Raw genomic sequence first — 15929 nt, forward strand, 5'->3', positions numbered from 1 at the left:
CCAGGGAGGATCAGGTAAGCAGAGGAGGCAGGAGATCAGACTTGCATTTTCTCAGTTGTAGTTTGGGGTCCTTCCAAGCTTTTTGTTTTCCCCTCTGCTCTGATATCATTATTCTGTAGACATGATGAATATGTCTAAGATGGTGGACTTGTAAACGTAGGGCTGGCGAGATGTCTAACTGATAAGAGCATGTACTGATTGCTCTTGCAGAGGACCTGGTGTTGATTCCTAGCACCTATGTTGGCAGTCATCTGACCCCTCTCATCTCTGTGGACACTTACACTCACATGCAGTTCTCCCCCGCCCCCACGCGATATACATACTTTAAAAAAGAAAATTTAAACCATTAACCCAGATTTTGGGAAATCTCTGCTTTTGAATATATTTTATACCTTTAGTTTTTATCTTACCTACTTATTAGTTTTAGGTTCTTACGTATGGCATCCTGACTGTGTCCCAGAGCTATTTAGATATTGTGGTCATGTGCTCCCCCCCAATATGATTTTTATTCATTACTATGTTGTAAAATTCTAATGTAACTGGGCGTTCATGCTTGTTTTTTGATACCCAAGTTTAGTACGTCCTCGTCCTTGTTTTCCATCCCTGATAATTCCTCTTGGTGTATTCTATTGATGCTACTCTTTACTACGCCTTTTCTTTTACTGGGTTCTTCATTTCTGTATCAGTTACTGTTCCTATTGCTTTGACAAGATACTCACTTTCCCCAAGGGAAATCCCCAGTACCACAGTGGAGAAAACAAACTACTGCAATAACAGTAACCCCCCAAACAAAAGCTACTCAAGGATGGAAAGATATTTAGGCTCACAATTTGAAGATACAGCCCTTCATGGTGGGGAAGGCATGGTGGCAGTAGTGTGAGGCAGCTGGGCTCATTGCCTCTGCTGTCAAAAAGCAGAGTGGTGAATACTGGAGCTCAGCTCATGTAGAAGTTTGAAAGAGAATGCCCCCCATAGTGTTATATGTTTGAATACTTGGTTCTCAGTTGGTGGAATGGCTTGGGAAGGATTAGGAGGTGTGTCACTAGAGGGCAGGCCTTGAGGTTTCAAAATGTGTCATTCCTAGTGTTTCTTTTTCAGCCTCTTACTTGCATATTTAAGATGTACATTTTCAGATGTTCCTGACCTCATGCCTTTGTTCTGCCACCATGGACTCTAATCCTCCAAAACTATAAGCCCCAAATAAATTCTTTCTTCTATAAGTTGTCTGGGTCATGGCGTTTTATCACAGCAATAGAAAAGGAAATAAGACAGCTTGCTTTCTCCTTTTTATTTAGTCTAGGATCCCAGTACATGAAATGGCACTGCCCATAGTTTCAACAAACCTAGTCCAGAAGCTTCTTTACAGACACTCCCCAAGACTTATTTAGGCACTTGTAGATCCTGTCAGGTTGACAGTCCATATTCACCACTTGTCCTGTTTGCTTCTGCCACTGTGATCAACACATGACTAAAAGCAACTTGGGGAGGAATGGGCTCATTTCATCTCATAGGTTACAGTCTGTCATTGGCAGAAGCCAGGGCAGGAGCGCAAGGAAGGAGCTGAAGCAGAGACCATGCTGCTTACTATTGTTTCTTCCAAGGCTTGCTCAGCTTGCTTCTTTAGATCACCCAGAACCACCTGCCACAGTGACACTAGCCATAGTGGGCTGGCCTGCTTACACCAACCTAATCAAGACACTGCCCCACAGACTTCCCTGCAGGCCCCCTAACTTCTGATTGCCTCTCATTCTCAGACCCTCAAAGTATCAGCCTATTCTCTCTCTTTAGATGGTGCTCAGCCACAGCCTCAGACATGGAAAATCAAGACAAATTCCTCTCTACTACTGACCACTCATGAAGGAGGAGTCACCATGTCATTGGTATCTGAGGCTTGCAAGAGCTGTGGGCACTTCCTGTGGGTAGACTGCCGGGCTCTTCACCAGGGCTACTTGATTACTTTTGCCATATTTTTGCCAGGAATAGGCAGTTAGGGCCCTGGACTTCTTGCTCCTCTTCGCTCTGCCACTCTTTCCTGGGACTCTTAGTTCCTGTGGTAGAATTCTGAACATGCCAGAAAACAAACTGGAAGGAAAAAAAGGTATTTATTTGTATTGTGCTGGTGGGGTGCAAGTGGTGAGCATACATGCCACAGTAAGCTGCTACTGTATGCCTGCCTCAGAATGGGTGTAGAGGGCAGAGGACAGCTTGCAGGAGTCAGTTCTCTTTTACCATGTGGTTTTCAGGGATTGAACTCAGGTAGCCAAGTTTCATAGCAACCACTTTCATGTACTGAGCCATCTTTCTGCTCACTCTCCCCAACCCCCACGAAAAAATCAAACTTTTAAAGGATCCATATAAGGTACAGACTCTTCAGAATAGAAACTAGTGCTTCAGTTGGGGATAAACATGTTCTTGATGGTTTTATTAGCAGCCCAGAGTGCTTTGCTAGCTCAGGCCTTCATCTAGAAGCCTTGGCCTTCGCACAGAGGTCTCGGCTCTGACCATCTCTGTATGCCTGCTGCTTAATTTACTGCTCTGTGTGTAGTCCTGGTCTAGGAGGGACCAATACTGACAGGGAAGCTGTGTTTACCACTTGTCTCTCCTGGCTAGCTTTAGTTTTTGCTCTTGGCTGTGTTCTTTCTGCCATTTGAAAGTAAGCTGTGTGTTTAACATGTTGTCTAGTGACTTTGTGGGCAGTAGGGCTTTGTTGTTACTGTTGCTAACTTCAGAAGTCCTAGACTCTATTGCCAGGTGATAACTAAAAGAAATTGTTGAACACACTAAGATAAAATTAATTTCAATCCTTTGCATCTGTTACTGGCCTTCAGCTGTAGACATCAAGCTGCCCAGCGGTCATTTTCACCTGGACTTGTCTTGACATCTTAGACACAACGAAGTTTATCCATCCTCTGAATTAATCATGTTGTGAAGGCCCACCTTCTGCTTAAGATATCCAGCTTGATCACTGGCATCTAAAAACCATATTAGCCATTTCAGAAAGAAGGGCTTCATCCAGGAAATTGGGAAGCCTTCATCAGTGCACACCAGGCCTCAGGCCCAGCTGGCAGTAGCAGAGCAAGGCTTTCTGGGGCCTGTTTGTATTACAAATGCTCCTCATGGGGCCAGTCCTATGCTGTTCATGTTCTGGTCAAATAGCCTGAATGGATACCCTGCCTATCAGTGGGTGAAGGGCATTTTTTTTTCTGACTGTCTTTTTGTCTGGAGAGTGTGGGTGGCTAGGTTGTCTCTCTTGGTTTTATCTCCTGGAATTTCTCTTCAGTCCCCTTCAGTAACTCTCCTGTGTAGTGGCTGCTAGAACCATGTTTGAGTCAGATCTCTGAATGCTGAGGGAGGGGTCCCTCTTAGTCTCAGGCATCAGGAGTCATCAGTAAGCAGAGACATGGAGCACCATGTAGCAGAGCCCCATTTGTGCACCCTCCCCAAGCCTCACCATCTTCTTGAGTGATAGTGTTCACAAAGCACGAGAATTCCCCTGGGGAACAGGCGGTTGCATTTGCCTGTGCTATGGCCAACAGGGTTGCTCCCACTCACCATGTGCCACGGTCCACTCTGTGCTGTGGAGTTTCCACTTTCTGTAGGACCAGGGTGAGAGCTACCTGTAGCCTCCCATGTGCTACAGTTGTAAGTGTGCCTTGGGTTTGGGCTGTTTCATGACAGGAGAAGGTGTACGCTAAGGGCACTCACTAATTTGCTTCTAGACCCCAGTGTCTGGCTATGCTTATCCCATTGGGGGTGTCCAGGTCTGCTCCCTGACTTTGTTGTTACCAGTGTGTTGCTGTATGCTGGAATTCAAGCATAACTACCAGCTTTGAAGGCCACTGGGTAGAGCCTCACTGTTAGCAAGTCAAATGGTGCCTCCCAGACCCCAAAAGGCCACAAGTATTTGGCTTCTTAGTGGTAAAAATGCCCCATGCTGCTCCAGGCCTCTTGCCCTGGAAGCTTCACTGTAATAGTCCTGGGGACTCTGGGCTTACTCACCACCCTGTGTACCTGGTTCCCCTTGGGCATCTTAAGAAGGCTCCTCTCCCAGTGGCTGCTGTTTACCAGGCACTGTGAAGTTCTTGGCAACCTGTTGGTCTGTGCAGTCTGGTTTGGGTGGAAAGCAGATGGCAGTTTAAACAGCAAAGTTCAGTAAAATTACTGTGAGAGGAAAGTAGCTGACCTCATGAAGAGTAGTGTAGCCCAGGCTTAGGAGGGCAGAGAACCTGGGGTCAGGACAGTCCAGAGCTTATCTGCAGTTCCTGGGCAGGCCAGTGACCACTTTTCAGAGTCCATAGGCTGTATCTTGGCAGCCTTCACTGGGAATGGGAACTCTGTCACTGGTACAAGGCCTTCTAGAGCTTTTTTGGTGCAGGAAACTGTCTACATTGTCTCTGTGTAGAGCTGCTTGGGCAATGACTGACCAGACCCAAGCAGAGGGTACAGAGAAGCCTAGGTTGGAGACCCAACAAAAGTCCCGCATTATGAGAGCCTTTCTCACTGTACTCTCTCTTCACCATCTCTCCTGAGAGTAGGGTGCCCTCTGCAGTTTGCACAGAACAGAGGGTGCTGGTTAGTACCTGGAGTTGGAAGCTGGTAATAGGAAGTGGATGTAGCAGATGGAAAGGCCAAAGAAGCAGTACTTGAGGCTCTGAAGGCTACATGATCCCACATTCTTCCTCCTGTTCTTTTATGCCAGTCTTAGATCATGGATCACACAAGACTGGCAGCATGCCAGACTTGGCCTGATTCTGTGGAGAACTCAAAGATTGATAAAGGCCTATAGCAGGACAGTGGGTGTATACCTGGCCCTGCTAGGTAATAACAGGTGACTCTGAAAACCCTTTCAAATTGGTCTGGTGAAAATGATGGGCTACGTCAATCTCAATATTAGATCTGGCTACACTGCTTTGCTGTAGCAATGACACACCTGGACAGCTTCCCCTGCTAGCAAGCCTAGCCATTTGCAGCTTTCTCTACTAGCTTTATGTTCAAGTCAATAGATTCTGCCTTGGGGCTGGGAAAAAGGCACAGCCAGCATCAAGACTTATGGAGGCCTTGCTCTGTGCCAGCCATGATGTACTGTTGCCATTGACTGGCTTATTTTCAAGCTTGGGACTTGTCTGTTCTTCCTAACACAAATGACTCTTCTGCTCACCATAGGTGGAATGCAGCCAGGGAGAGAGGATTGGCTCTGCAAGCGTCAGGGCCGTCTTTTCTGATAAACACCCAGGAATTTGGGAAGTAAGTGTAGGGTGGTCAGATAGCTCCTAAGACCCTGTGAGCTGGATTTGAGATAGAGCCCTCTAGTCCCACTTGAGCACAGACCTGTGTGTCAAGTCTGTAGGAACTGGCCGAGTCCATGGTCCTGGAGGCAGTGCTTACAGGTCCAGCTGCTTGCTTCCTTTCTTTGAGAGGACTAAGGTCCTCCTGAGACTGAGGGCTTGGTCTGTGACCTGTCTCGGGTGCAGAACAGAACAAAAAGCCATGGCTGTTTTCTGGTCACTTAGGGTAGTGCTCTGCTGAGACCTGCAGTAAGTCACGTGGTGCTTAAGTACACCAGAGCTGTTGCGTAGAGGTGGGTGTGACAACACCCTTTCTTGGTGAGCAGGAACTCACCTGCCCCCTGCACAGAAACTTTCAGAGTTGCCTGTGTTCCATTACATCTGCCTGGAGAGGTACAACAAAGCCAAGCAAAGGGGGCAAACCTGATGTCATGCTGGGATGCCCACAACCCTGTTCCCTCACTACAGTCTGCCTATGTATCCTCCACACTTACTGTGTGTGCATTCTGCATATGACCGTATTTCTGAAGCACTGTGGAGGCCGCTGGAGAAGGTATTTTTAGTCTCAGATGCCAAGGCACTCATTGTACACCGGGAGCTGTGCCTGTGTCGGGTGATTGCCTCGGCTGGATTCCGTCTCACTCACCTGCCTAGCCTGCACCAGATGCTGAGATGGCTGTAGTCTCTAAAAATAGCCCTTAGACTCTGAATATGCTCATTATGCAGCAGGCCCGTGGAGGCTCCTCCTCCTCCAGCTGGGGATCACACCACGTCCCCCAGCCAGGGCATTGTTAGCCCTTTAGCAAGCTGGCTGCAGCTGCTATTCAGCCCACAAAAGCTCTAATCTCCTTTGAATTCCTCTAAGCCTTTTGACTCTAATCCCTTACAGCAAGCAGCACACTCCGCGGATATAGTTGGCGCCTCAAGTATGCCTCTTCCATTCATTTTGCCCTGATTATCTTTTTATCTCATTAAGTGCTTTTAGCTCTTGTGTTTCATATTAAAAAAAATAGTTAGAAGCATCAAATTGGCCTTAAAGGCATAACTTAGTATTTTCTCCATTTAAAAAAGTGGACTCTTCTGAGGCAAGAGGCTCTATTGTATTCCTGGTGCTGTCTATCATGAACCTTGTGAACCTGGAAGAATCAAGTTACCTTCATGCAGCCTCAGTTTCCTCTTTGCTAAAATGGAGAGGTCAGGTTATTGAGTGACAGTTGAATTCCTTTCTAGCTTAGCTGTCCTGTGGCTGCCTGGCGCTGTGGTAGCGTGAAAAGTGTTCTGTGTGCAGCAGTACCATGATTTGTATGTATACAGATTCTGTGTCCAGTGTTTTGGCGTATACAGAGGCCATGCCCGGTGCCCTGGCTTGCTTATAAACAGATCTCATCTCTTGTGCTGTGGCCTGCTTCTGTTCAGAGGCTGTGCCTAGAATGCTGTCTTGGTTGCACACAGACTTTGTCTCTTGTCTATGCCACAGGCTTTGTTTTATCTAGGGTCTGTGCCTGGTGCCCTTTGTAGGCTCCTAGTCATGGTAATGTTAATCTTGCCCAGATGGTTACATCATAGGATCTTATTTCAGGCAAGTGTTACAATAGAGATGAAAGCCGAATGCCTCCCTGGTTATTAGAGCCCGTTGCTTCTGAAGGTGGGCTTTCCTCATTGAAAGTACCTCCGCTTCTTTGATATTCACTGGCTGTGCACTGATGCTCTGCTGAGATGCATGCAGCCATGGAAATCCTCAGAGTTTCAGAACCAATTTGTGTGTCTCCATGGCATACCTCCTGTGTTTCCTGCTCTGTTTACCTTAAATTTCATCTGCTTCTGTGGATGTAGAGTTTCTGGTAGTGCTTCCTGTTCCTTTGGGCTGACACCACAGTTCTTATTAAACCGGTTTATCTCGAGGGCGGTTGCTGCCTGAGTGAGACACCTGCAGCTTTCTGCTCTCCCTGGTGCATTTTTGTGTTAACATCCTTCTGTGAGTGATTTTGGACATTCTTGAACCCATTAAAATTTCAGTATAAGCTTTGGAACAGAAATTGTAAAATCAAAACTCAAAAGAAATTTATATATACTTGACCATCCTTTTTGCTTTTTACCTAACTAATTTTTAGAAAAATGTATTGATTTGCAACATTTTTTCTTTTATTTTCGAGATAACATAATTATATCATCTTCCCTTTTCTTTCCTCCCTCCAAGCCATTCCGTATACTCCCTCCTTTCTCTCTTTCAAATTTATGTCCTCTTTTTCATTACTTATTGTTCATGCATATATTGTTCATGCATATTGTTCACATATATATAATATATGTCCTAAAAATAAGACATATATATATATATATATATATATATATATATATATATATATATGTCTTAAATACTCCCAGCTCAGTCTAAACAGCCTTGCTCCTGTGGGTGGTTTCAGGTTTTTTGGTGCTGGAACTGGCACATACCTATTTAGAACATTTTGCAAAGTGTCTGGTAAGGTTTGCTTGTGTCTGCTGCACTAACTAGTCAGACCTTGGGATGGGGACACTAGTGTTGCCCTCTGCCTTTGGCACCTCCCAGCAGTGTTTCTGCCAACTGGTTTGTTGTTTACATTTATCTGGAGCAGGGTTGCTATACCTTTCCACTTGAGGCCCCCTTTTTGCCTGAGAAATATTTATGCTACCCTAAGTATGTAAAATAGTTATGCATATCAGACACTTTGCATTCATAAAGAAATTTATTTTAAAATAATTCTTTGGTGTAATATAATTTTACTGTTTATTAAAGGTGAAAGAAAATTCACATATGAGATAGATACATTTTTCACACTCAACACATGGCTAACAGCCTGGCTGAATGGTCAGTAGACTAGAAAGAAAAGGATACATCAGAAACAGGGACTAGATATTTACCTGGTGACAAGCGGACATTCCAGGCCCCATCAACCCTCAAAGAGCACTGTTTATTCTCATTGTGTCCAATACCTACTCCAGCTTGAGTTTGCCCCCGGACTCTGAGCCAGTCAGTGCACTGATGCCCTAGTACCTGACCAGGGAAGTCATTGAACTAGTGAGTATGCAGACTGATCCAGAATCACAGGGGGCACCAACCCCAACATACCACCTCTCCAGAGACGGTCAGGCTCTCAGAAGGGGATCTTCACCAAACACCATTGTGCCCCAACAAGTGGTACTGACAGGACAGGGTCTTCACTTTCAGTTATCAGAAACTGCATGTATTTATGACAGAGAATAGTATGTTTTGAACTGTGTAAGCACTGAGATGAAAAAAAAAAATGGAGCCAAATTAATTTAAGCATTTCCTTACAATACCTAAAAATCTACTCCCTTACCAACTTTTAGGTATTGTAAGGAAATGCTTAAATTAATTTGGCTCCATTTTTTTTCAATGACTTCCCTGGTCAGGTACTGGGGCATCAGTGCACTGACTGGCTCAGAGTCCGGGGGCAAACTCAAGCTGGAGTAGGTATTGGACACAATGAGAATAAACAGTGCTCTTTGAGGGTTGATGGGGCCTGGAATGTCCGCTTGTCACCAGGTAAATATCTAGTCCCTGTTTCTGATGTATCCTTTTCTTTCTAGTCTACTGACCATTCAGCCAGGCTGTTAGCCATGTGTTGAGTGTGTACCATCTCTGCTTACATGGCTTGAAGACAGAGCAGTGTTTCAAGTTTTGTCTTGAGTAGTTCCTGTCCAGTCAACTGTACCTGAGAATAGCTGCTCTGTGCCTGCTCTTCAGTTTTAGTTTTTACCTCTAAGCTGAACCCTCCCTGCCCATCTGCCAGCTCTGACTTTTCCTCTTCTCCCACTAAGTGTATAAGTTACTAAGACCTTGTGTGTAGGTGGCCCCACTCTGTGCACAGAGGCAGTGGGTCATGTCAGGCCTGGGCCTCTACTATGTTTTTTCATGGTCCTGCCTCTGAGTGCACTGTTTCAGTTTCACAGCACATTCCTGGTGGCCTGCCCTGCTTCAGAACTGGTATACAGGGCTGAACAGGTCTCCTGAGTGATGTGAGGCAGGTGTTGGCTCATGATCTGAGGGGCATCTTTTCACCCAGGAATGTGGTCAGAGCAGCTGCTCCAAAGGGTGTGTCTGTGTGCTGGGGACAGAGTCCTACTTCAGGATCTGAAGGGAGTGTTGGGCTATTCTTGTGCTTGCTATGAGGTCATGCTGCTCGCTTCTTCTACAGCCGTACTCCACACTCCAGATGGGATGTGACAGGGTCATCTTCTTCCTTTCTGAACATTCTACAAGGCTTTTCTGGTCCTCAACTGGCAGCCTTTTGTGCCCATGCAGAGCTGCTGTAGAGTGAGGCCACCTGGTTCTGTGTCTCTTTTTCCATGGAGTTGGCACAGAGCTTTTGCTTTTCTCTGAATGTCTTGGCCTTCTGAACCCTGACAGAAGTGCCAGGCTCCTGACTCTGGGTCATCTCCTGGCCCTGGATGAGGCCTTCTGCACTCTTCTCCTGCCTAGTCAATATGATGTCCCAACCACTGGTCAGTGTGATGTCCTGTGTTGTTTGTCCTCAGGCCTTAGGCTATATTCCAGTGGGCATGGGGGAGCAGGAACAGCTGTATAAAAGACTCTAGTCTGCTTTCTACCATGTATGTGTACATCGAATTTTCAGCTTCTCTTTTATTTTTCTGGGAGGGAGTAGGCTGAAGTCTCTTCCAACCTCTGACAATAAGAGGGGAGCAGGCAGTTTCAGAAGCCTCTAACTGCACAGGCCACAGTCATGGACATTCCCCAAACTGCTTTTCCTGCCACTCTCATTTTATATGCATGGACTGCAGAGATGACAGAGTGGCTCACGCCCGGAGGACCTTCTGTAAGTAAAGTTCAGGGCTTTACTTGACATTTGGCTCCCAAATATCTCCATGGTGATGACTTGGATCTCCAGGTGGCAGTATACACACCCGGCTAGTTAGACCTTACCATATCTAGGTGTTTGCTCTTTGATCAATGATTGACCACTCAGGCAAATGGCAGCAGGTGCTTCTGGGTGTGGCTTGGAGTGACTGGATGGTGTATACTTGTTCTAGGGCTGCAGGCTCCTTGCCCCGGGGTTGTTAGAGTCAGTGGGGTCCAGGTTTGAAACTGGCTCTTCTGCTGGGTTAGGACTGCCTTCTCTCAGCTTCCTGTTCCCTCGCTCCCTTTTGCCCTTTCCAATGTATCTGTACACACATATGGGCATGCATATTAGTCAGGGAACACTCCTGTTGGATGCCTGTGTGCCCCTGGGAGTGCCACCTCTTTTCATTTCCTCAGCTCTCCTCCAGTCTATCACTGTGCTCATGTCTTCCCTGACTTTCGGCTACAGCAGTCCTCACATGGCCTCTAGTGGAGAGGCCAGGCTTAACTGCCAGATGGTTGGAAGTAGCTGCAAAGCTTGAGCAGGCTCTCCTTAGATGGGGATTGTTGGGTCATCTGGTGTTTTTGGAAGTATGTGTACTGTTTTCTCACTCTTCAGCCCATGAGAGATCTGGTTCTTGAAAGACAACACACTCAGAGTTGTCTTTTTTGGATTAGGCATTTGGCGTCCTGCTGGGTATAGTGTCTTCCTTTGGTGGGCGGGGGGAGCTTACTTGAGACCCAGCTTCTCTGTGTAGCCTTGGTTGTCCTATACTCACTTTGTAGACCAGGCTGGCTTTGAACTCACAGAGATCTGCCTGCCTCTGCCTCCCAGAGTGCTGGGATTATAGGCGTGCACCACCATGCCCAACTTGTCTGTCTTCAATTTTCTTTTGTACTTCTCTAATTTCTGAAGATCCTGAGCATCATTTCTGGAGCATGCTGACTGTTTATACTTCATCGCTGAAGTGTCTCATTCAGCCTGGCACCTATTTTAAAAAATGTGTTGTTTTGTTGTCAAGTTGGAATGTACTTTATAACTTCTCCACACAGACCTCAGTGAGTTATATGTTTTATAATGTCTCCTCCTAGTTTTGCATTGTTTTTAATAGAGCTGTCTTTTATTTTGACAAAGCCCAGATAATAGCGTGTTTCAGTGAGTAGATATTCTTAATTTTAATAGCGTGTTTCAGTGAGTAGATATTCTTAATTTTAATTTTTCTTGCTGTCCATTTTTTTCTCTAGTGGCCAGCGTGCCTCTGCTGTTGACAAACTCTGCTAGCCTCAGGTTGTCAGGGTGTTAAATGTGTACCCGGAAGACACTCCTGCCCTGGCTTTTTTTATGCTTTTATCTTCAGCCATCATCTGCACTTGGGTTTTGAGACTGTTATGGGTAGGGTGAAAGCTGGTTCTTTCATAAAGATACAAAACTGACTCAACATCTTTGGACAAAGGGGCCTTTGTCCACTCTCATACAGTGGACTTTGTGTTGAACATCAAGTGACCGATTGGCAAGGGCCCCTTTCTGGACTCTTGTCCTCCTCAGGACCACTTGCCTATCTGAATCCACAGAAAACTGAGAGCTGGCTTGTAAATCACTGCATTTTGTTTTTCTTTCTCAAGACTGTTGGGTATCTGGGGTGTATACTTTCTCATGTAAGTTCTTGATTTTTAACCCCCCATAAGTTCTTCACAGTGGTGCATGAGCTTGCTATCCATGGACATGGCCTGTCCTACCATTTATTTACTTCTTTGGGTTTTCTTGTTAGTGTTATTTGTTTAAACCCACACGTGCGCACACAAACACAGTTGCACATTTTTACTTAAAATATTATTTGACACTAGACTTCTTAGTGCCGTTAAAAATATTTTCATTATTTTTAATTACGTTTGTGTGACTGTGTGGATATGTGCACTAATAATGCAGGGGCTGTGTAAGCTAAAGGGACAGGTAGTTGTGAGCTGTTTGACGTGGGTGCTGGGAACTGAACTCAGGTTCTTTGGAAGAGTGCCCCACTGCTTTTAACTGTGAGCCATCTCTTCGGCCCATAGTGCTGTTCTTTGGCATCATTTTAAATCTTAGCCTTGTTGCTGATGACTAGCAGATGGCCAGCTGAGTTTCATGTCACTGTTGAGCTGCTTTGCTCCTGACAGTGTGATGCAGCTCCATGTTTCTTCCTTTCCTGTTCTTCATTCGGATGAAGTAGTTCTCCTTTTAGCTCACTGTTAAGTGGCCTTGGCAGTGTGAAGCTGCCTCTTCCCATTCTGAGAGGCAGCCTCACACTTCATCCACAACACTTACATTTGCTGTAGGACTTTTCTTTTGCTTCCAGCTCTCTGCCCCCACATTTCCATTCCCTTGTCTCCCCCCTTCCCCTCTGAGTATATTTTCCTGTATTTCTAGTCTTCAAAGAGTGTTACAGATGCAACATTGGATTGTATTGGGTGTTTCTGTATTTTTGGTGATCATACTTTTTTTTTTTTAGCTTGTTAATGTTACTTAATTTGGAATCAACCTCATCTCCTTATTTATTTTTTAATGATTTCATTCATGCGTGCATGCATTCATTCATTCATTCATTCATTCATTCATTCATTCATGTGTGTTGGTGATACACTTATACCACAGTGTGCATGTGGAAGTCAAATGATAGCTTTGCAGGAACTGATTTTTTTTTTCTTTCACTCTGTGGGTTCTGAGAATTGAACTTCAGTTGTCAGGCTTGGAGGCAAGTGCCTTCACCCATTACGCCATCTTCTGCCCACCCTCATTTCCTTGTAGTGCTATTTGTCTATACCACTGAGCTTTATTTGGTATCATTTTTACATTTGTACAGCTGAGAGGGGGCCACATAATATCTTGTAATTCCTTCTAGATTCTTGCTATAGAGTAGGTAGGCCTCCTCCTTCCAACCTCCCCGCTCTGTCCTCTTACCCTCCTCATTCCTCCTTTCCTTTCTCCCTTTTTCCTTTCGTTCTTTGTCCTTCTCCCCTATCTCCTTTCTCCCATTTTAAGACAGGATCTCACTATGTAGCACAGCAAACTTTGGACTTTTTGTCTTCCTCCTTCTGCTTTGTAAGTGCTGTGGTTATAGGCAGGAACTGTCATACCTGGTATCTTGCCTCTTGTTTAAATGCTTAGAAATATTTGGGGTACAGTCAGCTGAACTTAGTGGTTCCTGTGTAAGAATTAATTTTTTTATTCATTCATTTCCTTATTTATTTGCTGTGTGTGTATGCGTAGGTGTGGAGGTAAGAAGACAGCTTGCAGGAGTTGAGTTTCTTCTTCTACCATTTGGGTCCCAGGGACTGAATCGGGTCTCAGGCTTAGTGGCCAGTGCCTTTACCCACTGAGGCCTTAAATAGGTTCTTGTCTAGTGAGAAAGTTTACTTCTTTTGTCATTTCTGTTACATGTTGGTCTCTTTTGTGAATTTACTATTTCACCTGAATCTGTAGCATCTCTATGTGATGCTTTACACTGTTTGTTTCTGCTGTGATGACACCTTTCCTACAAGATGCCGACAGTCTATGCCATTCTTCATTGCTGCTCTAGGAACAGATAGTTGGCCTTGCTCTTTTTATCTGGGTCTTGTCCATGTTTTCTTGTTTGTGCTAAAACGGACCTTTTTATATAGCCCATGGTGTTTCTGCCTCAGCCTCCCTGATGCTGGGACTGGGGGCTTGGGCCACCATGCCTGACAATTTTTTCCTAACCTATTATCTTGTTTACCCAGCTTCTGTAGGCAGCCAGGTGCAGTTTGAATGATGTGAACAAGCTTGCTCTAAGCTTTCGTACTGCTTCATGGAGTCAGTTTTCTTGTACGTGAAATAATTTGGCACTGAGCCATCTGCTTTCCATCTTCTATATGTCTGTCCATGTGGGTATATGTCTTTAAAACAAAACAGGAGAAAAACACAGGAAAAAAAAAAGCAAGAATAAATAAAACAAAAGAAAACAGAAGCGAAAGATCCTTTTTGTTGTATGCAGAGTGATGCAAAATGGTATGACAACTGAAGCAAGTGCAGATTCTGTTGATGGTTTTATCCTGAGTGTTCTTCAGTTGCTGTCTGTTGTGGCAAGGTAGGCTCAGGAGTGGGTTGGCTAATGCAAGGTGATCAGAGGGGGAGGACACCCAATAAGCAGAGTGTACCTGCCGGTTGGTGTGGGTTTGAAGGGAGAGAGCTTATTAGAAAGTAGAATTTCTATGCTGTAAGCACCTTTCCAATACTTACTGGGAGACGTGACCACAGACTCTGCTGAGCAGCTGGGGTAGGACAGATGATCACTCCACCGAACATCTGCTTTCACACCAGGGGCCTGACCTTGATGACCCCACAGCAGCTGCCTGGACATCTCATGGCTCTGTCCCTGGTCACTCCACAGAGCAGCTATTTGGACATCTCAGGGCCCTGCCTCCAGAGACTCCACAGACTAGATGCTTCCACACCAGGGACCTGTTCATTAAGGTGACCTTTAAAGCCAAAGGATGCTGTTTGGCATGTTTCCAACTTAAAACTAAATGGCAACTGTGAGTGGTGGTACTGCAGTTCCAGCACCACCATCGACAAGTGGAACCTTGTGCGTCAGAGTTCAAAACCATCCTTGGCTATATGGATAGTTCAAAGCCTGCCTTGAAGGCACCTTAGAAAACAGAAATAACAGTGAAACTCAAATCAAACTAAAACTAACAGGAAAGCAAAATTTAAAAATATACATCAGAATCTAATTAAAATCTTATTTCGCAACACTCTCCTTACTATTTCCTGGAGTGTCTGAGACCTGTCCTGGCATGTGCCTGGAAAGCTATGAATTCAGTTTTTCCATATGGGTTTATTTTCTGTGTCCACTTTTCAGGGTACTCCAAGACTGCCCAGATTCCTGGAGTATCTGTAGAGTACCAGGTGTCCTGGATCCCAGGATAGCAGGAAGCCACCTGCATGGGCACTGCACAGGTGCCCTTGGGTCCTGGCCGCTCTCCTCCTACATGTTATGAGGAGCACACATGGATTTCAGCTTGTAGCACTTCTAAGTGGCTCTGCCTTCTCAGCCCAGACACTGGTCATTTCAAGTAGACCAAGGCAGAACAACATCTCAGTGTTTGACATCTGTTTGTGATCCCATGAAACCCGGCCGTTATGGCAGTGTCCTCAGCTTGATCCCTTTCTTAAAAGCCACTGTTAAAGAACAGATGAAACTGGATTTGAAAAGGTTAAATTCTCTAAAGCAGAATGATGCTTACAAGCCAGGGATAGTGGGTTCCCTGCTGCTGACCCAGGCTGTGCTGTGCTCACTTCACTGTCTGTGTGTTAGTATTTCAGGGAGCAGTGTGCTTTGCTTGTAGGTTTGTGTTTTGTGTTGAGTGTGTGTAGGGCTGAGCTCTGCTGACATTTTTCTTTTGCTTAGCTTCAGACAGCCGAGTCCAGGCGTGTGCAGCTGTGTGGAGGATGCCCAAGGAATTAGAATCCGGTAGCCACGAGTCCCCTGATGACCCTACAAGCACTGCGCAGACCCTGGAGCTGCTCTGTCACCTTGACAACGGGGCCCACGGCAATGTGGCCTGGTAGGATGCTACATATTTCATACATGAGGAAGAAGCCTAGAGGCCGCTCAGGTGCACAATTCCCATCCTCCTTTGTGCCCCACGTCTGCTATTCTTTCTCTAAGATGTTTGTGCTCGGTTGTCACTTTTAGTCTCAGGTGTTTTCTAGGTTACTCACAGTTACAGAACCCCCCCAACACACACACAAGTATGGTGAAGAGCACATGGCCCACCCTTTCTCTCTT

The 15929-nt window shown here is 45.5% G+C and overlaps 1 protein-coding gene across 1 annotated transcript in view; it reads left to right on the top strand.

The window, feature by feature from the left end:
• Positions 1-15929, top strand: part of Eipr1 (EARP complex and GARP complex interacting protein 1) — a 106279-nt gene that overhangs the window by 55024 nt on the left and 35326 nt on the right. Inside the window, exon 4 of the mRNA XM_060366533.1 lies at positions 15549-15705. Coding sequence (XP_060222516.1) covers positions 15549-15705 — 157 coding nt within the window. The remainder of the gene's footprint in view (positions 1-15548; positions 15706-15929) is intronic.

Source organism: Meriones unguiculatus, chromosome 1, assembly GCF_030254825.1.
Source record: "Meriones unguiculatus strain TT.TT164.6M chromosome 1, Bangor_MerUng_6.1, whole genome shotgun sequence".
In the NCBI taxonomy this organism is placed as follows: Eukaryota; Metazoa; Chordata; class Mammalia; order Rodentia; family Muridae; genus Meriones; species Meriones unguiculatus.